At 55.6% G+C, this 27,183-nt stretch overlaps 2 protein-coding genes across 3 annotated transcripts; both read right to left on the bottom strand.

Moving 5' to 3' along the window:
* Positions 1–1,924: 1,924 nt before the first annotated feature.
* Positions 1,925–7,773, bottom strand: ACY3 (aminoacylase 3). The gene is given in 10 exon segments (XM_028117965.1): positions 1,925–2,058; positions 2,061–2,156; positions 2,203–2,209; positions 5,689–5,733; positions 5,736–5,812; positions 5,968–6,018; positions 6,021–6,090; positions 6,514–6,623; positions 6,626–6,708; positions 7,529–7,773. Coding segments are annotated over 10 exon segments (918 nt in total).
* A 6,955-nt stretch (positions 7,774–14,728) lies between these two features.
* On the bottom strand, positions 14,729–19,569 carry ALDH3B2 (aldehyde dehydrogenase 3 family member B2). 2 transcript variants are annotated; one of them, XM_028118198.2, is made up of 10 exons: positions 19,495–19,569; positions 18,808–18,970; positions 18,152–18,262; positions 17,831–17,951; positions 17,577–17,662; positions 17,374–17,455; positions 16,743–17,129; positions 16,238–16,404; positions 15,600–15,699; positions 14,729–15,327 (listed from the first exon to the last, which is right to left on the bottom strand). In XM_028118198.2, the coding sequence occupies exons 2-10, from the start codon at positions 18,967–18,969 to the stop codon at positions 15,143–15,145; spliced, it is 1,401 nt and encodes a 466-aa protein (XP_027973999.1). In that variant the 5' UTR covers position 18,970; positions 19,495–19,569; the 3' UTR covers positions 14,729–15,142. The 2 variants fall into 2 exon arrangements, with proteins under 2 accessions (XP_027973999.1, XP_027974000.1); XM_028118199.2 differs by lacking the exon at positions 15,600–15,699 and having other exon boundaries at positions 14,731–15,327.
* Between the last annotated feature and the right edge of the window lie 7,614 nt (positions 19,570–27,183).

The following is a 27,183-nucleotide window of genomic DNA, read 5'->3' as shown; positions in this document are numbered from 1 at the left end:
TACAGCCCAGGGAGGGTTATCGGGCTGGACTCCAAGCTAGCCCGTTCTGGAAGGGGGTATTTGAGCCCCCAGGCCAGTGCTAGGTGAGAGCACCTCAGGCTGTGCTGGGGTCCCCAAGGCAGGTGAGACCCCCCTCCTCCAACACACCTCCTCTACTGGGGATGTGGGGTGGGCAGAGGCCCATACCTGAGAGTGGCCATGGAGGGACCGAGGGTTGGAGGGGCTGCTTCTCTCCAAGTAGGACATCCCAGCTCCTCCCAGAGCCCCATACCAGGGGGCCGACCTCTCTTCCCTTCAGCTTAGGGATGCCGCCTGCTTCGGTCTCCTATACCCCAGGTTCCTGCCAGCTGAGCTGGGAGAGGCGGGTGGATCCCTGGCCTAGACCCATGCCCAGCTTTGCTGTTTGCACTGGGGCAAGATAGGGGGCTTCTCTGTGCTTGTGAAGGTCCCAACGGCTCTCAGGGGCCACGCAGTGGGGTGTGGCCGGAGGGGAGAGATGATGGAGGGGCTTGGGAGATTCCCACCAACCCTGGTGGCTCCCCATCAGCCTAGACTCCCAGGAGTGGGCCGGCCCGGGGTTCTGCTGGCTACTGATGTGTGTGTGTGTGTGTGTGTGTGTGTGTGTACTTGCACTCAGCTTTGGTCTGTGTGATGGAAAACACCCCCTCCACACGTGTGTGAGCACACTGACACGCCAACCCACACGCACACAGACGAACTCAAGGCCCAATGCCCTGTGCACACGTGCACAGGCTCCTGCGTGCATGCACACACAGCTCTCTTGCACATACACTATGCACACAGGTGCACCTCTCTGCACAGCCTCCTCCCCGGCTGGCCTGCCCTTCCTGCCCGAGGCGCCTGCTGGCCCCCCTGCCCCCTCATCCATCTTGCCTGCCAGCCCGTCCCTGGTGCCCCCATATCCTTCACACCTTCTCATCTTGCTGCTCAATAGCAGGAGGCCGCGTGGCAGCTGTGGCCGCGGGGAGATGGATGGGCCAGGCAAGGGTGCAGAGGGGCCAGGGAGTGACGCCGCCCGTGGACGGAGCGCCGGGCCCCCCAGGCACCTTGTCAGGCTTAGGTGGGTGTGGAAGCTGTCAGGCTGTGTCCAGTCTGGCCTGCAAGGACCCCCTGCAGAGTGCCTGGGTCAGGACTGAGGGGACCCCAGCAGCAGACCTTGTGCCCGCTCCTTCCTGGGGTACTGAGGAGTTCCATCCAGCCTCCCTGGTAGGACTTCCCCTACCCCAAGCCAAGGCACCTTTTCCCTTGTCTCTGCACCTGGGCGGTCAGTCCTGGGTGCAGAAAGCCTTGTTGAGCTCTCCCCCTTCCCCAGCCCGACTCCCCCTGAGCCCCCATGGTCACTGGGCACATTACACATTGGAAACGCACATCAGGGCTGTGCCCAGCCCCATATAGATCCCCCCAGAAGGACGGCCCAAGGTACTTTGGTCTTGGAAACACAGGTGTGTGCATTGACACACACACACAGCACCTGGGCAGGCACACCCGTGGTCACCCACACCCACGTGCACATGGACACAAGCTTCTGCTCTCTCAGACTGACTCCCGGGCCCTGGGAGTGAAGGCAGGTTGGGGGGACCCCTCTGTTTTCTCCAGGACAGTTTTTCTCCAAGTGGGATCTTCCCCCTGGGCACTGATGGACAAGCGTGGGTACAGAGACAGCCACTGCTGTCTCCGGGACACACAGCATGTCCAAGACCATGCTGGGCCAGACCTGCCCCAGATCCTGAGATCACAGAGAGACCATGCAGGACAGAGGACAAAAGCCATTAACCCCTGGACATCTTCCATTTTATAGATGGGAAACTGAGGCACGGAAGTATGGGGCATGGCAAGGAACAGGGTATACAGCAAGTGGCAAAGAGGGGTCCTGGGCTCCGGATTGTGGCTCAGGACCCACTGTTCAGGTGGGAGGGCTGAGCCTGGGCAGGCCTGGCGTGGGTTAGGGACCTAGGGTGGGGGTAAGGGCAGGCACAGAGAATGTGAGCTTCTTAGTCTGGAGGGAGGCAATGCCCCTCTCATAGTAGGTGGCCTCGTGATGAACACGGGGTACACAGCGGACTCCCCCTCATAGAGCACATCCTCATCACTGAACATCTGGAAGATGGCCATACTGGGCGACAGTAGCTGGAAGTCTCAGTCATGGGAAGAGAGCCAAGGGCCAAGGTTGCTGGGGCCGACCTCTACCCTAGACCCTGTGTTTAGAAATGGAGACACAAGTCGCCTTAGAAAGACAGTTGTCACTGTGGAAGTGTAGCCTAATGGTTAAGGCACAGATAGTAAGCCTGAGTTCAAATCCTTGCAAGCTGTGTGACCTTGAGCAAGTCACTTAACCTCTCTGGTCCTCAGCTTCCTCGACGGTAAAATAGGAACTACAGTATCTTCTCCTATCATCCTGAGGTTTAAATTAAACCATTAGTAGTGCTTAAAACTGTGTCTGACACACAGTAAATATAATATAAAAGTTTACTTGGAGTGTTGGGGGTTGGGAGGGATGGGGTGGCTGGGTGATAGACATTGGGGAGGGTATGTGCTATGGTGAGTGCTGTGAATTGTGCAAGACTGTTGAATCACAGATCTGTACTTCTGAAACAAATAATGCAATATATGTTAAGAAAAAAAAAAAAGAAGATAGCAGGAGGGGAAGAATGAAGGGGGAAATCGGAGGGGGAGACGAACCATGAGAGACGATGGACTCTGAGAAACAAACTGAGGGTTCTAGAGGGGAAGGGGGTGGGGGGATGGGTTAGCCTGGTGGTGGGTATTGAGGAGGGCACGTTCTGTGTGGAGCACTGGGTGTTATGCACAAACAATGAATCATGGAACATTACATCAAAAACTAATGATGTAATGTATGGTGATTAACATAACAATAAAAAATTTAAAGAAAAAAAAGAATGAGAGAATATCTCAGAGAATTCAGGGACAAGACATAGTCCTTTAATGAAATGCATAGACACTGATGCTGTGGGAACTGCAATGGCTAGTGTCCGTGGAAAGGAGGCTGAGACATGCTTCCACAGTGCGGCCCAGATCCAAAGTCTGGCAATGCGGGATTTATTTCTAGTTGACTTTGTTTTTTATTGTTGGTGATTTATTTTAGAGGCCCTTTTGTATAATGTTTGACATAGTATGCACTTAACAGATGTTTGTGGACTGAATTGAAATTAGACTCTGTTCTTGAGCATGTTGTAGGACTTACTTCTGCTGAATTAGGCCAAAGAGAAATGTTATTGCCCTGTCTCTTGAGACAGAAAATGGGTACTTAAAGAGATAGTACACTATTATCTCTTTTTGTGGGGAAATATGAACCGGATGATGGAATACTTGAATTTTGGAAATGGAGCCCTCTCATTTTCCAAATAAGTTCAAGAGAAGTTAGTTAACTTGACAAAGTCAGTGGCGAAGTTTGTTTCAGAATCACGTTCATAGGAATCTCAGGCCATTGCTCTATTTACTAAACAACAATCTCTTCCCTGCAAAATAGTTGAGTGAATTTATTTATTGTGGATTCAAAAGTTAAACCCAAGTACTGATAATATTGGTTTTAACCTGGAGAGAGATCACAGAAGTCCTGGACCTTCTCTCATTCAACATCTTCTTCAACAACTTGGATAAAGACCCATGAGAAATACTTTTGAAATTTTCAGGTACCTATAACCTACTATATTGACCTAGAGAGTTAGGATTCCAAATTCTAATTAAGAGGCTAAAAGACAAAAATTTACAGGAATAATCAGAAAGTCCAGTGTGTACATTAGAATATGTAGTTAAGTACATGAAGGGAAAATTTTGGCTTTGTAGAAGTTCATAAGAAAAAGGCCTGCAATTTTATAGAAGTCATTGAATATGCAAAGGAGCTTTAAAAAAATGTTTATATAGTTTTGGATGCAAGAAGATAGAGGAAGCAGGCTGGGTTGTGGATGAAGATGTGAGGACAATTTGGAGAAAGTCCTAAGACAAAACTTTAAGCTGTGGTGTCTACATCTTTTCCTAGAAATCAAGAGAAGCCAGTGCATGGCTTGTGGGTAACCCTAATAATAAACTGGAATTTGGTTACTCTTGGTAAAAAAAATAATAATAATAATACAAAAGTTTACCAAATTTTTAAATTAGGGAAGAAGTCAGGGGCGCCTGGGTGGGGCCATCAGTTGAGTGACTAACTCTTGGTTTTCTGCTCAGGTCACGACCTCAGGGTCGTGAGATCGAGCCCCACGTCGGGCCCTGCGCTCAGCATGGAGTCTGCCTGAGTCTCTCTCTCTCTCCCTCTCCCTCTGCCCCTCCCGCTCATGCTCTCTCTCTCTCAAATAAATAAATAAAAAATAAAAATAAAGAAATAATTGTGTAAATCACTCAAAATAACTGTTATGGCTTAGCATCTGTAAGGAAGTGGGCCCCAGCCCTAAACCCTAGAAAGATGGTGCCCCCTCCACCACAATGTTGTTACAAGTCAGAGAACACCTCAAGATAAAACACAAGCTGTAAGAAGAGCAAAAAAATCCAACCAAGTTCTGATTTTTCCTACAAGTGTTACTTTGGTTCTTTAAACAATTTTTGAAATGTCAAAGCCTTTCCAATATTTCTTTTTCTTTTGGGCCAGTGCTCTGCGGTGCCCTCAGCACGTGGCAGGTCTGTCTGCTGGGTCACTCCTAGGCTTGGCCATTCCCATGGCGGGGGTGGGGGGTGTTCTGCTGCGGGGGGCGGGGAGCCGGAGCCCACCCTGCTGTCCCCGCGGGGACGGACAGGGCTGATGGAGGAAGGAGGTGGAGGGCCCTGGGACAGAAAACCATCTTTGCAGAAGCTCAGTATTACATTTGCTCATCTCTCATACTCGGGGGTCCCCACTTGTGTTCCGCCGGCAGGAGAGGACCCCGTGGCCCACAAGAACTCATCTTAGAAGGAGGGGGCTGTGGCGGCTCACGGGGCTCAGGAGCAGATCGCTGCGGTGGACGCGGGAGGGCTGGAGCCAACAGAGCATGTGGCCCCCTCTGAGGCCTCTCCCGTACCCCAAGGCCAGTTGGGAGTCTTGGGGAACAGTTATTAAGGAGGCTAGGACTGGGCACCCGGCGTGGGCAGCCCCGCCGCGGGGACACTGCGGGACACACAGGCCATGGAGGGTATGCACCTTGTTCGACAGCGACCCCACGTGGCAGCAGGCAGAGCGGTAGCTGGTGGGCTGCCCGTTCTTCTCCATCTCCTCCCTGCCAGATGTAGAAGCAGGATTCCTGTAACATTCAGGAAGAGGAGGCCTGCAGAAAGAAGGATTTGCTGGGTTCCCTAACGTGCAGAGGGATGCTCGAGGAATTAACTGGAAAACAAAGAGAGGGTTCCATATTTGTGCCTCCAGGCAGGTGAATTGGGCAGTGGCTGCCCCAGATCCCTGCCCTCCTCCGTCTGCGGCCGGGGGAGGCTTGTCCAGGCTGCTGAGGGGCCCCCTCCTGCCCTTTGCAGGTGCTGTGCAGATCTCCGTGACCCTCAGTGCCAGGCCTGCTTGTGGGGTTCCAGGGAGGCAGTAGGGGCAGGGTGTGGGGGGCAGCCTCCTGTCTGATCCTGATTCTCAGGTCCTGATGACTCTGTGGGAGGCACCTGAGGTCCCTCCCTCTGGGTCTCAGTCTCCCCTGATAACAAAGCTGTGACCCAGGAGTCTCCCCACCATAACACACACACTGGCAGCTGAGGATGCACGGTGCCTGCTGGGTCCCCAGCCTCAGTGCACGTGGGAAGTCCACGCTGCCCACGGTTCTATTGGCTTCCAGCTCCCAAGCAGGAAAGGCCGTACCTGTGCCAAAGGCTGGGTGTGTGAGCCTGTCCCTGGCTCCAGGCCCAGGGCAGAGTGGGCCGTGGGGGCCACGCAGGCCTGGTTCCCAGCCCACCCGTGAACCTGGCTCCATGGCCCCTGGGCCAGGCCCTCGCCTCTCTGGGCCTCAGTTTGCCCCAAGTCCCCACAGCTCTCAGCCTGGCTGAAGAGTTCGATAAAGTCCAGGACTTTGGCCACAGGGTCCTCATCCTGGTGAATAGGTCTGCCCGCAGCACGCCCTGAGGCTGGGGTCCCAGCTCCAGGACTGGGGACTGGGAGGGGAGGGGTCAGGCTGGCGCCCCCAGAGGGCCCCAGGCCCCGGCCCCACCCTTCTAGGCCCCGCCCCCTCATCCGTTTTTCCTGAGGTCACAACCCACTCATTCTGTCCTTGGCCATGGAGGCCAGGGTGTAAGTAAACCTGCTGGGGTTGGAAGGGGTGGGGCAGAGCCCCACGCCTACCTGGGAGGCATGGGGAGAGCATGGAGGGCGCACAGGGCACCACCCACCCCAGCCCAGCCTTCTCCACCCTCTGACAGAAAGCAGGGAAGGAAGGGACCAGAGAGCCTGGTGGACTTGCAGGTGGCAGGCCCCCCAGGGACTGACGCCCAGAGAAGGGGATCCAAGAGGCAGTGGCACCATTTCAAATGACCCCTTCCCCACCCTCCCTCCCTCTGCCTTCTGGGGGGCAGGGCCACCTGTAGGTGGTAGCCCAGGTGCTTGACAGAGATGTTGTGAGCGGCTTCCGTGATAAGACAGGTGCCCGTGTTGGCCATGGTGTTGTGCAGGTCAAAGACAAAGTTGAAGGCTGGCCTGAAGCCTTGGGCCGCAGCAGCTGGTTCAGCTCTCCAGCCCCTGTCACCTGGTATGGATCGGCCACGTTGGCCCTGGCACTGCAGGAACAGGAAGGGGGTATCAACCCTTTCACAGTCTCAGTTAGGGAACAGGGGTTTAATGAGAGGGCAGCCTCATGCTGCGCGCAGGAGTGACGTCCCCAAGACCCTGCAGGAGAGACAGAGCAGCTCAAGGGCTCTTCTACCAGGGCCGTTCCTACCCTGCTTAGGGCCCTCGCTGGCTCCCCACTGGCCCCATCAAGTCCAAACCCTCAGCCCAGCCCTACCTGCCTGCCCGCCTGCCCCATCAGCTTTCACTCCAGCCGCACTTCAAGGCCTTCGCACATGCTGGGCCCTTTCCTGGAATCTCCTCTCCTCTCTTTACCTAGTTAACTTCTACTCACCCTTTGGGGCTTGGCTGAGATGCCACCTCCTCCAAGAAGCCTTCCCTGGCTACCCGTGGCCACGTTAGATGCTTCATGTTGTCCCCACCCCTACATTTAGCCTCCTGGGTTGTGGTTGCTGGGTTCTTCCTCTATCTCCCCCAGCAGGCTGGGGACAACACTTCTGTCTTATTCCCCATTTTTTCACCTGAGCTGGACAAAGCCTGGCTCAGAGGTGGGGCTCAGCGAATACCTACCAGAGGAAGGTGTGAACGGTGGTGGGGGTACAAGACAGGCAAACACAGCCTGTGGGGCTGATCGGAGGTGAACCTTGGGTCTGGGGAACTCAGGAGCCCCTGACCAGCTGAGGTCAGAGCGGGCTTCCTGGAAAAGGTGCCATCAGTCTGGATTTTTCTGAACCGGAAAGGGAAGAATGGGCATCTCGGGCAGAGGATGTGGCCTGCTGGTGGCTGACGGGGCCGGTCTGAGGCGCGGACTTCAGTCCTGGGCAGGGCCGCCCAGCAGCGAGGACGCTCCAGGTGAGGAAGGTGCTGGTGAAGGTTGAGGTCACGGCCCTTGTAGTGGCGGCGGGCCGCTTGGGCCGCCGGGTGGCCAGCACGGGCATGGTGCAGACGCTGAGTCTCTGCAGCTCCCCCGGAGCCTGCAGCCAGCGCTGGGTCACACCTCTGAGCCCCAGGAGCCAGAGGGGGGGCCCCCGGCCCTGGTTGGCTCTGACACCCATCCCTGACGAGCTGTGTGACTTGGGGAGATCCAGTGCCTTCTCTGGGCCTTGGCTCCTGCCCGTGGAACGGGAGTGAGGCTCTCTCCCGGCCTAGGAGGAGCGAGGGAATGAAGAGGCAGTCGCGAGCTGGGCAAACGCACGGGCACCGCACGGGCACCGCAGACCTCGGCCTGGCCAAAGGCAGGGGCGCTGGGAGCGGTAACAGGTCCCACTTCTTCACTACAGCTGGGGAAAGAGAGGCCCAGAGAGGAGTCAGAACCTGTCGGGGGGAGAACGACGCGGTGTGGCTTCTCTCAACGACCTACTCTGGACTGACCTGTTACCACCGCGGATCCAGCCCCGAGGCCTGACTTTGCCCCCTGAGCCTGAAGGGACCCAGGTGCTGGAGGCGGGGGGAGGAGCAGTAAAGTGTCCCCCAAACTGAGAAGGCACTTTGAGGCCAGAAAGCGAAGCCGGCCACCCCACACGGTTTGCTCAGGGTGACTCCCTGACGGGCCGTCGAGCGGACGATGGTCCTGCCGTGCGGTTACTTTCCGCGAGGTCTGGACCTTAGTCCGCGGATTTCACACAGCGAGGGCGGGCCCAGGAGGACACCGTAGTGCCCGCAAAGGGCTCGTGTGCACCTGACAGCTGACCTTTAACGAGATCATGTGGTGCCACCTGTGCCTCGGGAGGGGAAAACACCACGTTGTCTCTAACAGATTCATGGGAGGCCAAAGCCAGCCTGCCCCGATCCGAGCCTTGGCGGGTATTTCTAAGGTAGGGGTACTGACCTCCGAGGGGCCCAGAACACGTGCCCCCAAGAGAGGTCATCGAGCGGATGCGAACGAGACGGAGGCCAAGGATGGCTCAGTGTTTTGGGTACTCTTACTCCTGGGACCACAGCTCAGCCTCGGCGCAACAGGACTCTGGCGCAGCTCCCGGGAGTCTGGGTTCCACTGTGCCCCAGAGTGGGGGTCCCATTTAACCCTCACGCCAATTCTAAGAGGGAAGTGGGGACCCCGTTGTAGAAGAGAAAGGAACGTAGACCCCGAGAAGTCGAGGGACAGGCCCCAGGGCACCCGGTACCGCTGTGGCCCGGAGCGATGTGGACCCGGCCCTCTAGGTGGAGGAGCGGCTGCAAGAGGGTGGGAGATGCAGACCCCAAGTGGAGCTGGCAGTGGGGCTGAGGTAGAGGAAGGGCGCCCTGGGCAGAGGGAACAGTTGAGCTGAGGCCTGGACAAGTCCCGGGCTCTCTGAACAGCTCTGCGTTGCTGGGTCATAAGCAGCAGGACGAAACTTTTTCCATGTCTGGATGGCACTGTCTCTGGCCTGGGCCTGCGCAGCCATGCCCGAGAGAGGAACACGGGGGGCCTGGGAAGGGTGGAGCGAATAGGGGGCGCTTGTGGCCTCTCTCGGACCCACCTCCCCAGGTTAGAAGTGGAAGGTGGGAGGCAGACTCTTGGCAGACAGGAGGCAGTCATGCGACCCTGCTCCACCAGTTAGAGGCGAGCGAGAGTCTCATTCTGGGGCTGCTCTCGCCCCAGAGCGGCCCCCCAGAGCCACATTTCCCTTGGAGGCTTTGTGCCCGATCTGAACCCCAACAACCGATGGCCGAGAGGGCAAAGGGGATGAGATTGGTGTGGTGAGGGCAGCAAAATCCCCTGAGAGTCTTCAACGAGCAGGTTCTTCTGTTCTCTGCTCGGCGGCCCCACTGCCCGGACTGTGGCCCGGAGACCCGCTGATGCTTCTCGATCCCTCGGGCTCCCTTCTCAGTCCAGGGCTTATTTTGAGGAAATGACTTCCTGGGGCAAGGGTGGGGAGGGAAGGCATCTCTTAGACCCAGGCCCTTCTACCTGGGCCACCTACCCACTCATCAGTTCACCCATCTGCCACCCAACTGCCCATCACCTCATCCATCCATTATTGGGGAAGGTCATGGGAAAATGGGATTGCGGGCTGAGCCATGCACCGGCCCCGGGCACTCCGAGGCTCCTCACCGCCCCCGTCCCCCCATCCTTGAAATGTGGGTTCGGCCTGCCTTTCCCGCTCCCAGAGGCTGCCCCGAGGACATAGCTGTGAGATGGACGATGGCGTGATGTTGAAAACCAGCACGGTCTTCTTGACTGTGCCCGGTTAAGGCCTCTTTCTCTATAAACTTTGAAGATTTGGCGGGCAGCGGGGGTACCCACCCGTCTTGCTGCTACCCAAGACACGTCTCGTTTGTAAGGTTTGTAAGTCCGGGGCCGGGGCCAGAGCCTGCAGGTCCAGTGGGGAAGTGGGACTTGCTGAGGTTGGAGAAGGACCTGCGGCATCCCCTGCTCAGCGAGCCTTAGGCCAGTAGACGAGCTGGGGTGGGGGGCGGAGCTCAGCATGCTGTTTGCAGAGCTGGGAGGGTGCAGGCTGCCCCAGGGGAAGACCCGGCCCGTGACGGCCTGCCTGGGATGCTAAGAGGTGGAATCTCTGCAAAAGGGAGGAAGATGAGGAGGAGAATGTTGTGCCGCTTGTCTGAGCCCTCACATCAAGAAAATTTTTAAATGACCCCAGTGGCCCCAAAAATCCTAGGAGAAAACTTGGCATTCCTTCTCTGTCCCCTGTGTGCTGGGAAAACGGCCAGGCTTGAAATGTGAACACCCCAGGAGAGAACCAAAACATCAGCCACAGAGACCGAAGGCAAGGAGGAAAGTAGGTTTTTAAAATACAGACTACTGGAGGGCGCCTGGGTGGCTCAGTCAGTGAAGCGTCTGCTTTCGGCTCAGGTCATGATCTCAGGGTCCTGGGATCGAGCCCTGTGCCAGGCTCCCCCCCCCCCCCCGCACCGCCCTTCCCCTCTCTCAAATAAACAAATAAAATCTTTTAAAATAAAATAAAATACAGACTGCTGGAGAGGCTCCTCTGGCAGGTGCATTATACTGAACTCTCATTTGTATTCCTGCAAAAGTACTTCGTCTTCCAGGAGATTCTTGGAAAAGACTGGCAAGTAGAGGTTTCTGATAACTAAGATCATGTGGGAGGGAGCATGATGAAACTTTCAAGCGCTCCCCCAAGGCTACCTGCCTAACCCCACGATCTGTTGTGGGGTGGCCGCCGGGGACCTGTCCCTGCCCTCCTTCCCCACATCAGTGAAATGGGCCCTTTCCGTTAATGATATAATGTTAGCAAGGGAAGATTTGCCTCTGCTGCAGGACACCCTGCAGGCTTTGCGGGAACATCCACAAAGGAGAGGATGGGGCTAAACCTACAGAAAACCCAAACCCCAGGCACTGCTGTAAGGTTTTGGGTTTTGACTGATAAGACTCAGGTTGTCCCCAAAGCTGTAATTGAGAAGGGGCAAGCCTATCCAGCCCCTATGCATGTGAAGGGGGTGCAAGGCTTTGTAGGGATTTGGGGGTTTGGGATGGCTTTTAATACCCACCTGGCATAGTGCCTCTGTCCCTTATGTCACCTGGTAAAGAAAAGGCACCTGTGGGACTGGGGACCAGTGCAGCAAGCCGACCTTGAGAAGGCAAAACTACTAGTAAAGCAGATTAAAGCTCTGGGCATCTCCCAGGCAGGGCTGCTGTCTGAGTTAGATGTGTCTCTGCCTCTGGAAGGTATGAGCCAGGCACTGTGGCAGGGTGCACAGAAAGGGACAATGCCCTGAGGGTTTGGGTCCCAGCTTTGGAAGAGGGAGGAAACCCAGCGCCCCCGGAGAGCACCTGGTTCCTGCCTGTGTACACGGTGCTCCTCCAGGTAGAGCCCCGCACGGCCGCCGGGCACAGCGGCCGGCAGGCTGAGCTCAAAGCAGTCCGGCCAGTGATTACACATGAGCCATGGCCTTTCACCCTTCGCACTGACAGCGAGTTGTTCGAAAGGGATTAACCTTACGGCTCCGACAATGGGAAGCTGAGGGGAGGATCAGGAATGAGGCTTTGTGGGGACAGGATCTGTGGAACGACATTTGGGTTCACCTGCAAGAGCCTGAGGCAGTCTCTCTGGTTTTCCTGCCTCGGTGCATAAGGCACAAGCCTTCGCAATCCAGAAGCTGATGCTCCAGCTCGCAGCCAAGCCCTAGCGACTGACTCTGGAGTGGATCGGGCCAATTCCTTCCAACAGGAAGAGTGGCCACCACAGTGCCCCAGCAGGATGGCATTCTGCCAAGGATGCCTGCTTGCCCTTAGGTACAGTGACGTGGTTACTGCAGTAACAGTAGGTCCTGTGTGCTCTAAACAACGCCCAAGACAATTGCCAGAAATCTGGGGCCATCCACCAGAGTTCCCAGCCACTGAGCAACTGGCTGATTGATTCTGTCAGCCCCCTCCCTCTATATATGCCTTGGTTTGTGTGGACACTGCGTGTGGCTTAACCCAAGCTGTCGCTCGTTGCCATGCAGACCAGGGAACTAGAGAAACTGACCACCATGTGGAGATGGCTTCATTGACTAGACGGTCAGTGGGGGCCACATGTCAAAGGTCATGGTTTGCCAGACCAGGCGATAAAGTGTGATACCGAATGGAGGTCCCATCCCCCCTCCAACCCGCAAGCAGCAGGGTTGGTAGAAAGGGGAAAGTTGAGTATTAAAGCTGCAAATTCAATTTTTTTTTAATTTTTTAAAAATTTAAAGAAATTGGTAGTTTCTTAAGATTTATTTATTCATTTGACACAGAGAGAGAGAGAGAGAGAGAGAGAGAGAGAGCACAAGCAGGGGGAGCAACAGACAGAGGGAAGGGAGAAGCAGGCTCCCCACTGAGCAGAGAGCCAGACACGGGTTTCGATCCCAGGACCCTGGGATCATGACCTGAGCCAAAGGCAAAGGCTCAACAGACTGAGCCACCCAGGTGCCCCTCAATTTTATTGAGTGTTACACCTCAATAAAAGTTAACAATGATACCTGATAATAAGGATGATGATGGGTGCTTGGGTTCTGGGCGGCATCTCCTTAGACCCTAACCTCACTGCCTTGTAATTACTCATTCACAGGACCGCTAAGGCACAGGGGTCCTTTTCTGCAAAGGACTGGAAGTGGGAACACCAGGTTTGCAGAGAAGGGGCTCCGGGCTGGCACTTGGCACCGGCCTTAATCGGCCGACGCACTAACACTGTGTCAGCAGCGTGTCTGGGGCGGAGGGCACTGCCCAGCGCCTCCCAAAGGTGTGGATGTGCCTCCGGCCCAAAGTGGGGGGCAGCGGCTCCCCTGAAAGCAGCAAATTAAATTATTAACAGGTGAAACCACCTTGGCTGGGTGAACTAAAGTACTGTCCCAGGTCTTGATGCACTGAAATAACCTACCAGTAGGGCGTATCGCCCCATATGCCAGACTGGGGACCCCCAGTGAGGCCCCCAACACGGCGGAGCTAGGGAAGCAATGGGGGACAGCCATCACCCCGACTCTCACCGAAGATCGACGTGCCCTGCTGCTGAGAGCACCCAGCCCCATCGCGCCTGGGAGAGGAATTATCTGCTGGGGTTTAGAGTGGGACGCCCCCGTCGGAATGGGTGAGTTAGTTCACACCCTGGGTGAAGGGGACCCACTCAGTCTCCCCCAGGATCCCCTTGTCCTGCTGCAAGCCGGACCCACGGAAACGCACTACACCTGGATTGGAACGCACACCACCGAGACAGGGGAGAAGGTGGGGGTCCCCGTCTGGCATAGCCGCCCCCGGTCCATCTCCCACGCCCGACTGTGCTGCCTTCCGCAGCCAGCATGTATGGAATGCACAACTGGGTCGAGTTTCTAAAGCTGCCAACCTCCCTCTCCTCCGGGCCCGTGCACATTCTGTTTTCCACTAGTCTGATCAGCTGGCCTCTGTCTCTGTCCCCTTCATTGACTTAGAGGAATTGTAGCACACGTAGAAACCTCTACCAAATTCAATCAGCAAGCCTTGTGATAATCAACAGAGCCTGTCCTTCCTGAACGCTGACAGGTCTCCGCTGAGAAGAGCTGTCCTCCGAAAAAAAATGGCCTTAGACGTTAGTACTGCCTTATAAGGAGGCGCCTGTGCCATTACCCAGATGGAGCATCCTGTGTTCGCGCCTCTCAGCAAGTCCCTATTATCTACGTCCTTCGAGTGCACCCCGTGCCCTTTTGGAGACAACCATCCCCCACAGTTCCCAGGGAAGCAGGACCATCATACTGCCCCTCTTTCCTCAATCTCAGGCCACAAACCGAGTCTTCCCAAGGCTCTCCGTGAAGTAAGAGCAGGGGAGGTTGGAAGTGGGCTCTCAGAATGAGGACTAGGGAAAGAGTAGTGGACTAGATCTGTTAACTGATCCCTCCTCCTCCCTATTTCTCAGAAAAGCCCCCATCATTCAGCTCTGCTCTGTTTTCCTGTATAAACTCAGTTCAGCCCTGTGCTGTCTCTAGACCTCAGTTTCCCCATATGTCAGGTGAAGTGGCTAGATTTAGACTCTGCCCACCACGACCTCCTTCTGGGAGCCCACGGCAGGATAAAAGACGTGTCCACAGTGTGCACGACCCGTCCTGTGCCCATAGCAGACATGACTAATCAAACTTTGCACTCTCTCCTATTGATTCCACCCACCCACGGCATCAGAGTCCTTGCCAGTGACACCCGTTAGGGTGACATCAGCCATTAGCCAGATCCAGGCTCAAGATCAGATCACTTCAGATCAGACAAACCCAGCTCCCCAAACCAGGTGTGAATGGAGCTGCTAGAAATCGCTCTGTATTTTGGGGGTCCTCCTGACAGCAGCCCAGGTCAGGGAGTTGGAGTTGGCGGTGGCCACAGGCAGCACTACAGTTTTGGCCCAAGCCCGACCTTAGGTCCCTCCCCAGCAGCCCCCCACCCATGGGCTGCCTCCCCACCCAGGCTCCCCATCCCCTCCCTTGCTATTAAAAAAAGAAAAGACATGGCACTGTATTCTGGGAACCTAATTATAGATCTGATACAAGGGGTCCTTTCTTTTTTTTTTTTAAGATTTTATTTATTTATCTGAGAGAGAGAGAATGAGAGGTAGAGAGCATGAGAGGGAAGAGGTTCAGAGGGAGAAGCAGACTCCCCGCTGAGCAGGGAGCCCGATGCGGGACTCGATCCCGGGACTCCAGGATCATGACCTGAGTGAGCCGAAGGCAGTCACTTAACGAACTGAGCCACCCAGGCGCCCCACAAGGGGTCCTTTCTAACCACAAGAGCTCCAACATCAGACATATCCAAACAGAGGGTCGGGTCAGTGAGTCTGTCAGGGGGCTGCAGAGGGGACTTTGGCCCTGAAAGTGGCGGGACCAGCAGCCCAGAGGTCCTGCCCAGCCAGGAGCTGTTGAGACAAAGCCCCAAGAGCAGGATCTTTGCACTCCCGGACAGGACCCCCACCTTTCAGGGACCACTGAACACCTGGGCAGTAGCAGGACAAAGGGGTGGTGGCGTTAGGACGCTGCAGGTGCAGGGCGAGCTCAGAGAAGGGTGCAGCTGTGGGAGCCCAAGGCCCAGCCTATCAGCTGCTGCCTGCTGTCAGTGTAGGGCGGGTAGTAGAATTCATTGAGCTTCTCCAGGCCGGAGGGAGAGAGCAGACTGGCACGGTGGTGGGAGAAGGTGTCGAAGGAGAACTTGCCACGGTATCTTCCCATGCCACTGTTACCTGCATGGGCACGGAGGTGAGGGCCTGAGGCAGGCAGCCCAGCCAGCCTTCGCAGTAGCTCACTGCCCAGGCGGGAGCCCACAGCTGGCGCGGTGCTCAGGGAAAGCCAAGCCACTCTAAAAGCCATTTTGCAGATAGGTAAACTGAGGCCTTTAGAGGCCCAGGGCCTGGATCAAGGTAGAACAGAGGGTGAAGGCAAAACTGGGCCCTTCCAGGATGGCAGTACCAACCCCGGGGGTGGGGGCTGGAGAGTGGAGGAGGGCAGGGCTCACCGACTCCCCCCAGCGGCAGGGACGGCAGAATCAGGTGAATGAAGCCCTGGTTGCCTCCAAAAATGCCGCTGCTGGTCCGATCCAGCATCTGGGTCACTACCTGGGGGGAGGTGGGAGAGGCCCGGTGGTGGGCTGGTCATCAGTAAAGAGAACTTGGGTCCCCAACCATTCCATGGGGAGCAGAGCAGCCTCCCCTGTTCCCATCCTCTACTGAGATGTCTCCCCTGTGAGCACTTTCCACACAGAGGGGAGCCCGTGGCAGGAAGGGGAGACAGCACCAGCAGGGCACAGGCCCCACCGTGGCCAGCCTGGCTCTGCCTGTCGGGTCCTGGCTTGGCTCTGCCCCCTCCCCCCTCCGGGGCATCTGCTTGCCCATACAGGGCCTTTGCTTGGTTTAGGAAGACCGGGCTCTCTGGGTAGAAAAAGGCACCTTTTCTCTTGGTGGAAGCTGCCACGGCCACATATCTGACAGTCTTTTGGCCTTGCCCAAGCCCCCTCTGGCAGGAGTCCTTGTTCAGGGAACCGCTGTCTGGATGATGTTGCCCTAACCCTCCCACCGTGGGCTGTCAAAGGGAAGGTCACAGGTCTGCACCTTTTTCAGCCCCTCTCTTGTCCCAGCCCTGCCGGAGCACCCCCACCTGATTGCTGTTGGAGAAGGCATACAGGGCCAGGGGCTTCTCCCGACGGTTGATGAAGTCGATGGCCTCGTCCAGGCTCCTCACGTTCACGATGGGCAGGATGGGGCCGAAGATCTCCTCCTGCATCACCGGCTCGGTCTCCTGCACGTCCACCAGCACCGTGGGGGCTGCGGGCACAGGGGACGGCTCAGCCCTGGGGCCGGGCAGGGGAGGGGGGGCACGGGCAGGGCTCAGGGGCCTTCTGGGGAAGGGAGCATCCCCGCAGCCCCCGGGAAGGCCGGTGAGGGGCTCTCCAGCCCCGGCGGGGGCCGAGGTGGAGCGGAGGTCAGGGAGGCAGGGGCCCAGGCTGGGCTCGGTGGTCCAGCTCAGGGAGCCTCGGGGCGGGGCGCCGAGGGGGCGGGGGCGGGGCGCCGAGGGGGCGGGGCCCAGGCTCGCGGCCCAGGCGGGCCCCGCGTCCCGGAAGGGCCTTGGCAGGGCGGCCACGGTGGCGGCAGGGCGGACTCACCGATGTAGCGGTCGCTCTCGTCGCTCTGGCCGCCGATGACCACGCGGCCGCAGCCCAGCAGGCCCCGGAGCCGCCGGAAGTGCTTCTCGCTGATGATGCGGCCCAGGCTCGGGGAGCTCCGGGGGTCCTCGCCGTAGAAGCGGGCGATGGCCCTCTGCAGGGCGGGCAGCAGCCGCTCCTGCGTGTCCGGGCTGCACAGGACGTAGTCGGGGGCCACGCAGGTCTGGCCGCTGTTGAAGTAGCGGAACCAGGCCACGCGGTTGGCCACGGTCTGGGGGTCGCAGTCGTCGTCCACGTAGCAGGGGTTCTTGCCCCCCAGCTCCAGCGTGACGGGTGTCAGGTGCTTGGCGGCGGCAGCCATGACGATCCTGCCCACTCGGGGGTTCCCTGGGGTATGGGAGTTGACTGCCCATGTTCAACCAGCCCTGGTGGGATGGTCCAGGCACCACCTCTTCTGGCCCATTGTACGTTGTCTGCCGGGATCTGTCCCAGGCCCTGCTGCCCCAGCATTCCACCCTCTAAGGCCCAGGGGCTGACTGCCATCTGGGATGCTCACCACTGCTGGTCACCAGCTCCTCTCTCCACAGCCTTTCCCCCCCCCAACACACACCCTGGTTGAAGCGACTCTCACCAGTGAAGAAGACATAGTCGAACTTGTGCTCCAGCAGCTGCTGGGTTTCCTGGGGCCCTCCCAGGACCACGGCAAAGCAGCTCTGCAAGGCGGGGCAGGTGGTTCAAGGGACACTGCAGGCCCAGGGAACAGCTGGCCCTCCCCAGCTGACAGGGGTGGGGGGTGGGGGACACTGGGGGCTCATGGGGTGGGGCCATCCTCACCTGGTCCAAGTATTGGGGCAGGACCTCAGCCAGGACCTTCTCTGTGCCCTTACTTAATTCTGATGGCTTCAGCACCACGCAGTTCCCTGCAGGGACAGATGGGGATGTCATGGGGGAGATGCCAGTGCCCCCACACACACCCAGGGCAGAGATGCAAGGAACGTGCCAGAGACTGGGGGTACCACATAACCGGAACTCTGGGGGCCCCCTTTGGGAAGGGCTATTGGGCATGGGACTCAGAACTCTCTCCTCACCTGCAGCAAGGGCACCCACTAGCGGCACCAGGGTCAGGTACACAGGGTAGTTCCAGGGGGCGATGATGAGCACGAGGCCCAAGGGCTCCTTCCGGACGAAGATCGAGTCCAGCTTCACCAACTGTAGTGCAGGACGCGTGGTAAGGCGTGGCGGGGGAATCACCCCAAAGCTGCCCCCCAGGGTCCTCGAGGGGAGGACTGGAGTCCTCATGAGGAAATGGGTCCCAAGGAAGTCAGAGACTGGCGGTGGGTCGGAGGTGGTGAAGAGGCCTGGGCTGGAGCTGCTGCTGGGCCCTGCCCCCGCCCCCGGCAGCCGCTCACCAGGCTCTTGGCCACGGGCTCATCCTTCATCCAAGTGTGTAGGTTCTTGAGCGCCAGGTCAACCTCGTTCTGGCATATGATGAGCTCGGACAGCTCTGCCTCAAAGACTGACTGCAGCGGAGAGAGAATTCAGGGGTCAGGCCTGGGCCCTGGCAGGGAGGGGATCTAGTGCTTGGGATCCCCAAGAGTCCCAGCCCCGGGGTTATGGAGACAGCCTCCAGAGGCAGCACAGCCAGGCCCCTGGGAACAGCACAGTGAGCAGTGCGGAGGGCCCCAGGACAGGTGACCTGGGCTCCGGCTCCCGCTCTGCCACTTCCTAGCTGCGGGACCTCGGGCAAGTGTCTTAACCCCCATGCACCTCAGTTTCCCCCTCAGTAACATGGGGGCCGTGCCTCACAGGTTTGGATGGGTTAAGGCTGGCACACACTGCATGCCAGGGAAGGGTCTGTGAAATAAACAGGAATGAATTAGGGGCACCCCCAGGGGCTGGGGTTTGCCGGGTGCTTAGTGCCCCCCTCAGGGAGGAAGCTGTGGCCCCCATTCCGCGTGTCCCCCCCAGCCCCGCCTCCCCAGCCCCCCCAACCCGCCCTCCACCCGCCGCCCGCCCCCAGCCCCGCCCCACCCCCCGCCTCCCCAGCCCCCTCAGCTCCGCCCACCTTGTGCAGGTCCTGCCACAGCGCCTCCTGCAGAAGCTGCTTGTTGTCCCGCAGGAAGCGGCCCAGGCCCTTGAGCTGCTCCGCCCGGAACTCAGCTGGCCTCGTCCGCCCTGAGCCGAAGGCCTCCCGCAGCCGCCGCAGGGTGTCCGCGAAGGGGTCCATCCTGCAGGGGGAGGGCAGCGTGGGCCGGGGCTCTCCACCTTCATGGGCATTCTCCCCCGCGCCCCTGGCTGTACCGCTATGGGCTCACGGACACTGCTACAAGGACTCGCGTGTAAACCCAGAGTGTAACCCCAGAGTGCCGGGGGACAGCTGGCCCTGCACCCCTCCAACACATGGGTCCCTCCCATTTCCTTCTGAGCACTTCCTGGAGGAGGAGGCCTGAGTGGGCCACTGGCACCACCCATCCTCAGCCCCAGAGTTGACCCGGAGCACCTGGAGCACTGCCCTGAAGCTCTGCCTGGAAGGCCAGCATCACCCTCCTTCATCCAGCTCTCCCTGCCTGGGGTTCAAACAGCTCCCGGTCCTATCAGCCCTGCTCTAACTTTGTCCGTGGCTCCCTAGTACCTCTCTAGGGCCAAAGGCCTCAGCCCTGAATAAGGCCCAGAATGGAAGAGTCTGGGATGAGTTATGGCACCCAGGTGTCCTGATGTCCATCCCAAGACCCTGGCCCCAGCTCAGTCATACCTTTCCCAGGTGAGGTGTGTCCTCAGTGTGCACACACTGGTAGTGTCTGGGGACAACCTCAGACTCAGCTTTTCCACGGCCAGATCCCCAGGCCCAGCCCCACTCTTGCCCAATAAAAGGGAAAGCAGAGCTGGGCGGGGGCGTGCCCAGAGGGGATGGAGCTGGCCAGCTGGTTCCTGCTTCTCATCCAAGGTGCCTCCTTGCCTGCCCACTGCAGGTGAGCAAAGACCCAGGGCTTGCTGATCTGGTTGTTTACCAGGGCAGGCTTCAGCTGGGCCTGGGCCATGTAGGTGACATGGCCAACTTGGCCAGTCGCCCCCGGACCTCGCGGTCTAAACATGGAGGAACAATGACACTGAAAACAATTCACAAACGGATCGGTGGGTCACAGGCTCTTCGAGGTCAGTGAGGACCCCACCAGCAGGCTCCAGCTGCGGCGGGAGAGGGGCAGGGGCAGGCTCTTGGAGGGCCGGGGTTCTGGACAGAGGGGCTGGGGCTGGCATGTAGCCAGGTTTTGAGAAACGAGGCACAGCTAGGCAGAGCTTTCACACAGGGCACTGGGGCTCAGTCCGTGGGCGGTGGGCACACCAGGGAGCATAGGCTAGACAGGAAACCCAGCTGGTCTGATTATTACCCCCGGTGCTGGGGGAGGGGACCTGATTTACCCTCCTCGGGGGGGCTGCTGTATGGTGGCTTGGGTCCCAGTCCATGTGGCCCACAGCTGCTCGCCCCACCAGCGGTGAGCCCTGCACCAGTGTGTGTACCCTGTGCTTCTTTAAGTGACTTGCTAGCGTCTTTCTCTAGCTTCCAGAGGTTCCACAGTGAGACTGCAATACTTTCAGAAGCAGAAAATAGTAAGTGTCTCTTTTACAACCATAAACCAAAGACTCAGCTCCGGCTTTGCCTCCCAAGCAGCTCCCCCTTTTCCTCTCCCGACTCCCCAGCCGTCCCCATCACAGCCCTGGTGACACCTGGCTGGTCCTAGTCTGTCCACATGCTGCCTCCTTCCCCAGCCTAGGAGCTCCTTGAGAGAGGATGGGGTCTGTCCCCACCCCCACCCCCAGGCCCAGAGGGAGGGTTCCTCCAAGGGTGCTCCCAGGATCTGTGTGTCACAGGTGGAACGTGAAATCCAGGCACATCCAGAGTAGGGCAGTGCCTACCTCCCTGAGCAGAGGCAGCCCCCGGTGCCTGGCTCCTGGCCCTGCGCCCCCCCTGCCCATTTCACTCCGGAGACTCCCGGGCCCCACAGACCCCGAGTGTGGGCTCGGACCCTGGATCCCTTGCTGCACCTTTTGCCTTCTTTGCCTGACATTCTGCTTCCAGAGGCACTGACTCTGCTCCTATCCCCGTCTCACTGCCAGTCCCCCCGGCGCCCACCAGACCCCCAGGCCCATGCCTGGCAGTGGAGTGGCCCTGGGGGGGGGGCGACTTAGCAGAAGCTGCCTCCTACTTCAAGGCTCTAAAACATTCCCCAGGCGGGGCCAGGGGTTGGCTGCAGCCGGACAGAGAACAGGCCTGGGAATTCCAGGCTGTTCTGCATGTGCTGACAGGGGCTGGCAGGGAGTTATCTGAGGAGAAAAATCCCCAGGGGGTTACACGATAAAATATCAGTGAGATCCTGGCAGCAAATGCTGCCTTGTCCAGGAAGCCCTCAGCCAGCAGAGTTTTATGGCCCACCCAGGTCCCTGCACCAGCTCTTCATGTCCACCACCCCCTCCATCCGCACACCACAAGGGGTCCTTTATTTCCCCTCTCTGAATATGTCCGACAGACATCCTCGGGGCAGAGGAAGGGGCCATTGCCACTGCAGAGAGCCTGGGTGCGTGGGGCACCTGCAGGGCCCATTTCTTCTCTCATTTGCGGCAGGACCCTGGGCAAGTTACTTAACCTCTCTGAGCCTCTCCGGGTAACAACAGTGAGCGACACAGTCCTTGAGAGGGATCACGCAGGAAGATACAAGAATAGACAAGATGGGTCACTGCTCCTAAATGTTGGCTACCGGTATTTCCTCGGGTCCTTGTTGAGCACACGGTAAGTCCTGGGAAGCAGCAGCCCGAGCCCAGGCGCTGTCGCCATCTCTCACCAGTTGTCTGACCCCGTCCCTCCACCAGCCCTGAGTTCTGTCGGGTCTGACCAAGGCCACCGGCTGCGGAGGGCTGTGGGCAGAGCGTGGGCGAACCCACCGGGTGTCCTGAGATCATCCTTGGCTGTGACTGGAGTCAGCTGAGCAGGAGCCGCCACCACCCACAGCCCCCAGGCCTGAGTCTGGGCCCGATCCCGAGATGGCAGTGTGCTGTTAGGACACTGGGAAGGGAGCTTCAGGGCTGGCAAGGCCCATCTAAGAGCAGAGGGTGGGGGTGGCAGCTGAGGAGGCCTCCTGCCCCCCAACCGTTGGGTGATACGCACTTCAGATGGCTGAATTGTACCTTAACGAAACGAAACGGAACCAAGAAGCCCGGATAGCTCAACCTCCGCGGGGATTGGCAAAACGTAAAAGAAGACCGTTGTAAGCCGTCTTTGCTGCCCCACTTTACCAGTTTCCCGCGGCTGCTCTAACAAAGGGCCACAGACGTGGTGGCTGAGGACAGCAGAAATGTATTGTCTCAGGGCTCTGGAGGCCAGAAGTCCCAAATCAGGGCCATGCTTCCTCCTGCAGTTCCAGGGCAGAGTCCTTCCCCGCCAGACATCCGCAGCTGGGAGGGAAGAGTGTCCGTTCCGAGCAGACGGGATACCAGTGAAAACCCCCCAGGACAAGAGGAAGCCCCACGCACCCGCACATCGGTGACACAGAGCAGGGGGAAGGCGGGGGGACAGGCCCAGCGCATCCTTGGATGGGTACAGCCACGGGAAGGCAGACGCTTAACTCCCTGAGCCGCCCAGGCGCCCCTAGATGATTCTCTCCAGGAGTTCTGCTCCTATAAGGAAGCCAAGAATGGGTGGTGTCTGAGGGGTGGGTTGGGTTGAGCGTGGGGAGATCCAGGGGGTACATATGGGTGTTTACGGGGATGAACCAGGTGGGGAGCCCTTGTCGGCGGAAGGTAGAGGGGCAGGGCATGCGGATGTGGGGTGAGGGCTCACAGAGTTGGGGGCGGAGAATGAGGGACGGATTTCCTCTGGGGATTTCTGTGTTTTCCATGATGTAACAGCAGCCAGAGTGGGAGAGGGAGGCAGTTGGGCGTGACAAATCTGAGGACAGAACAGCGGCTCTGGTTGAGGCCTTGGAGGTTTGGCTATGACCTTCCATTGAGATTTGACAGACTCCTATGGACCGAATGGTGTTCCTCCAAAATCCGTATGGTGGATATTTAGAGAGTGCTCCCTTTTTGGTGATTACAAACATTGCCGTGAGTAACATCAGATATATGTCTCTTGGAGTTTCTCTTCGGTGTGTATCTGGCTGTTAAGATGTGTAGGTGGTATGTTCATCTTCAACTTTTCCAGTATTGCTACACATGGTCTGGATGTTGCCTCCAAAGAGATTGACTAATTGAAATTTCCCCTAACACTGTATGGCAGTTCCCCTTGCCCCGTATCCTCCACAACATTTGGTATTCTCAGACTTTTTGCTTTTTGTCAGTGAGTGTAGTGGGTTGAACGGTGCCCTCCCCCCGCCCCCCACAAAGACACGTCCATGCCCTAACCCTGGGAGTCTGTGAATGAGATCTTCTGTGGGAAGAGGATCTTTACTGATGTAATTAAGTTAAGGATCTCGAGGTAAGATCATCCTGGATTAGCCAGGGGAGCCCTAAATCCTATGATGAGTGTTCTCGTCAGAGAAAGAGATTTGAGATAGAAGAGGAGGTGGCCGCGGGCCATGAGCCAAGGAGCCCCTGGAGCCCCCAGAAGTTGGAAGAGGTAAGGCAGGACCCTCCCCTAGAGGCGCTGGAGAGAGCGTGGTCCTGTCATACCTGATTTCAGACTTCTGACCTCCAGACTGCGAGAGAATGAATATCTGGTTTCTAAACCACCAAGTTTGTGTAATTTGTCACCGCAGTCCTAGGAAACTGACACAATGTGTATGTAACAGCATCTTACAATTGTTGTAATTTATATTTTACCAGTTACTGCTGAGGTTGAGCATAGTCTTATTTGCTTATGGGCTCTTCGGGCTTCTTATCAGTTCTTACTTTCTTTTCTTTTCTTTTTTTTTTGCGTGGTTTTCTACTGTGTTATTTTTCTTTTGTCTTATTGGTTTGTAGGAATTCTGTATATTCACAACAGTAACCCTTTGCTGTGTATCTGGTTTTTTTTGGTAACTAATACACTTTATTTTCTAGAACTTTCTAGGTTCACAGCAAAATGGAGTGAAAAATACACATAGTTCCCGTATACCCCTTTGTCCCCCCCGCACGTACCCAACATCCCTCATCAGAGTGGCACAGGCGTTAAAATCAGTGAATCTACACTGACACATCATCATTCCCCAGAGTCTACAGTTACAATAGGCTTCCCACTCAGTTTTAGGCATTCTATGTGTTTTGACAAATGCATAATAACATGTACCCACCATTGTAATATCATAAAGAATAACTTCACTTTCCTAAAATCCTCTGTGCTCTACCTGTTTGTCACTCTCTCACTCCAAACCCCTGACAACCACTTATTTTATTTTATTTTATTTTATTTTATTTTATTTTTTACTGTTTCCATAGTTATTCCTTTTCTGGAATTCCACATGGCTGGAATCACACAGGATGCAGCCTTTCAGATTGGCATCTTTCACTTACTCATATGCATTTAAGTTTCCTCCATGTCTTTTCATGGCTTGATAGCTCATTTCTTTTCAGCCCTGAATAATATTCCATTGTCTGGGTGGACCATCGTTTATTTATCCTATGGATAGAACTTATGGAAGGACATCTTGGCTGCTTTCAAGTTTTGGAAATTATGAATAAAGCTGCTATACACATCCATGTGAAGGTTTTTGTGTGGACACAAGTTTTCAACTCCTTTGGGTAAATACCAAATATTTCACTTGACTTTTTTCTTGCTTACATGGTTTCTGAGAGTTCAGATATAATTTTTATTTTTGTTCCTCTATAGATCAGTATAGATAAGGTATCCCCCCTCTGATTTCTTCCAAGATTTTTTCTTTATCTTTGATTTTCTAAAGTTTGAACGTAATATGCCCAGATGTAGCTTTTTTTGCATTTATCCTGCTTGGTGTGCTCTGAGATTCCTGGATCTGTGGTTTGGTGTGTGATGTTAATTTGGAGAAATTCTCAGTCATCACTCCTTAAAATATCATTTCTGTTCCTTTTCTATTTTCCTCCTGGTTTTTCTATTACATATATCTTACACCTTCTGTTATTGTCCTACAGTTCTTGGATATTCTGTTCTTTTTTTTTTTTTTTTCTTTTGCCCAATCTTTTTTTCTCTCTACTTTTCTATTTTGGAAGTTTCTCATGTCATATCTTCAAGCTCAGAGATTCTTTCCTCAGCCATGTCCAGGCTGCTAATGAGCCCCTCAAAGGCATCCTTCATTTCTGTTACAATATTTTTGATTTCTAGTATTTCATTTTGATTCTTTCTCAAAATTTCCACCTCTCTGCTTACATTATCTATCTGTTATTGAATGTTGTCTGCCTTTTCCATTAAAGGTCTCAGCATGTTAGTCATAGCTCTTTTAAAATTCCTGGTCTGGGCGCCTGGGTGGCTCAGATGGTTAAGCGTCTGCCTTCGGCTCAGGTCATGGTCCCGGGGTCCTGGGATCGAGTCCCGCGTCGGGCTCCCTGCTCCTTGGGAGCCTGCTTCTCCCTCTGCTTCTCTCTCTCTCTCCCTCTCTCTCTCCCTCTGTCTCTCATGAATAAATGAATAAAATCTTTAAAAAAAATAAAATAAAATAAAATTCCTGGTCTGACAATTCCGACATCCGTGTCATATCTGACTCGGTTCTGATGCTTGTTCAGTCTCCTCGGGCTGTTTTTTGCCTTTTAGTATGCTTTGCAATCTTTTTTCGAAAGGGGGACATGATGCACTGGGTAGAAGGAACTGTGGTAAATAGGCCTTTAGAAACGTGGGGAAGTGTCATGGAAGGGAGGCCGCGGTGCAGTCCCGTGGTTATGTCTCAGTCTTTTGGTGAGCCTGTGCCCCTCTCCTGAACTCGAGAGCTTCTCCACTTTTTCTCTCCTTAGATGGGACAGGATGGTTAGAGGGGCCTGGAGTTGTGTATTTCCCTTCCTCCAAGTGGGGTAGGCTCTGGTAAAAATCATTTCCGCTGAGGGCAGGCCTTGTTAAGAACAGAAAACTCGGCATATTTCAGAATTGTTCTCTTCCCCTCCCCCCGCTGGAAGCACGAAGGGATTTTTCTCCAACATTCACTGTAAGGATCAAGTAGAACTCCTAGAGGTTAAAACCTATGAAAGTTGTGTGGAGGGGCCCCCCATAACTGGGGCCCCCTGGATTTTTGAACTCTCGGAGTTATCCACACTGAGCCTCCAGAAATTCCCTGATCACAGTTCAGGTTTTCCTGCCCTGGCACCGGTTCCTGCAGAAGTTTCTTTTCATAGGTGTGTTTCTGCTCTTCTAAGTTGTATTTCTCTGTATCCACTCCTCTGTCTCGCCAGTCCTGGGGGCAGCAGTTCGCCCTATGACTTCACTTCTCTGACCAATCCAAGAAGTGCTGTTGATGCCTCAGTTTGTTCAGTTTTGCACTTGTGGTTAAGAGGGAGTGAGGACTTCTCAGCTCCTCCTGTGCTGGGCTGGCAGCCAAGGAGATATCTTGAGAATATCTTCTCTGAGCTGGCAGCTTGTATTCCCACTCTGTTTATGGTACCCCTTGTGGATTAGATTTGTTCGTGTTGAAGAAGAGAAGACCGAGCCTTGACATCTGGGAGCTGGGATGGCACGACCAGCCAGGACTTGCTCTCTCCTGTTGAACAGGAGCAAGTCCACAGAATAACAGAATCAAAGACATTCTGCAGCTCTGATGGATGGAGACAAAAACAAGACCATTCCACAAACACGACTGAACGCTAACAGGCACGAACACTGTCCGAACCACAATAACCACCCTACCATTTCTCCATCCTGATAATGTGTGACTGAGGCTGTGGGCCAATTGCAGCTTTACCTTCGTGCTCATCTGCACTCCATATAGATAAAATGTGTTCAGATACCCAATCATAGAAAGATCCCGCTCTAAGAGCACCTGGTCCAGAGCAAAGCCCAGCATCTTCAAACCTCCCTCCAGTTACTCAACGCAAACACAAATCCTCTAAGTCTTTTCCAACACCCTCTTATTGAGATACCTTCTCCATCTCAAAAGCAATAAATCCAACTTGTTCAAAGATTAATGTGTTCTCATTGATCTTTGGCTGGAGGACATTGACAATATAGTCCAATTTGTTTCTACTTTAAGATTCGTGCTTTTTATATCTTGTTTAAGAAATTTCTCTCTACTCTAAGTTCATTTAAAAAGTTGGGTTTATGTGTGTGTTTTCTTCCCAAAGTCAGCTTTTCACTTTAAGTTCTTTTAGAATTTATTTACTTTTGTGAATTGTGTGAGGTAGAGATCTAATTTAACTTTTTTCCCCCCATAAATATAACTCATTGTTCTAGCAACTGGCTGGATGATAAATCACTTGTACTAAGTCTGTTTCTGTGTTCTGTACTCTATTTCATTGATTTATTGATTTCTTGATCCCGATACCAATGCTATACTGTCTTAAACACCATTGTTTAATAAAA

Source organism: Eumetopias jubatus, unplaced genomic scaffold (genome assembly GCF_037043125.1).
Source record: "Eumetopias jubatus isolate StellerSeaLion01/CBP00866 unplaced genomic scaffold, mEumJub1_p1.0 scaffold_13, whole genome shotgun sequence".
Classification (NCBI taxonomy): domain Eukaryota; kingdom Metazoa; phylum Chordata; class Mammalia; order Carnivora; family Otariidae; genus Eumetopias; species Eumetopias jubatus.
This window is presented reverse-complemented; position numbering and strand designations above follow the sequence as displayed.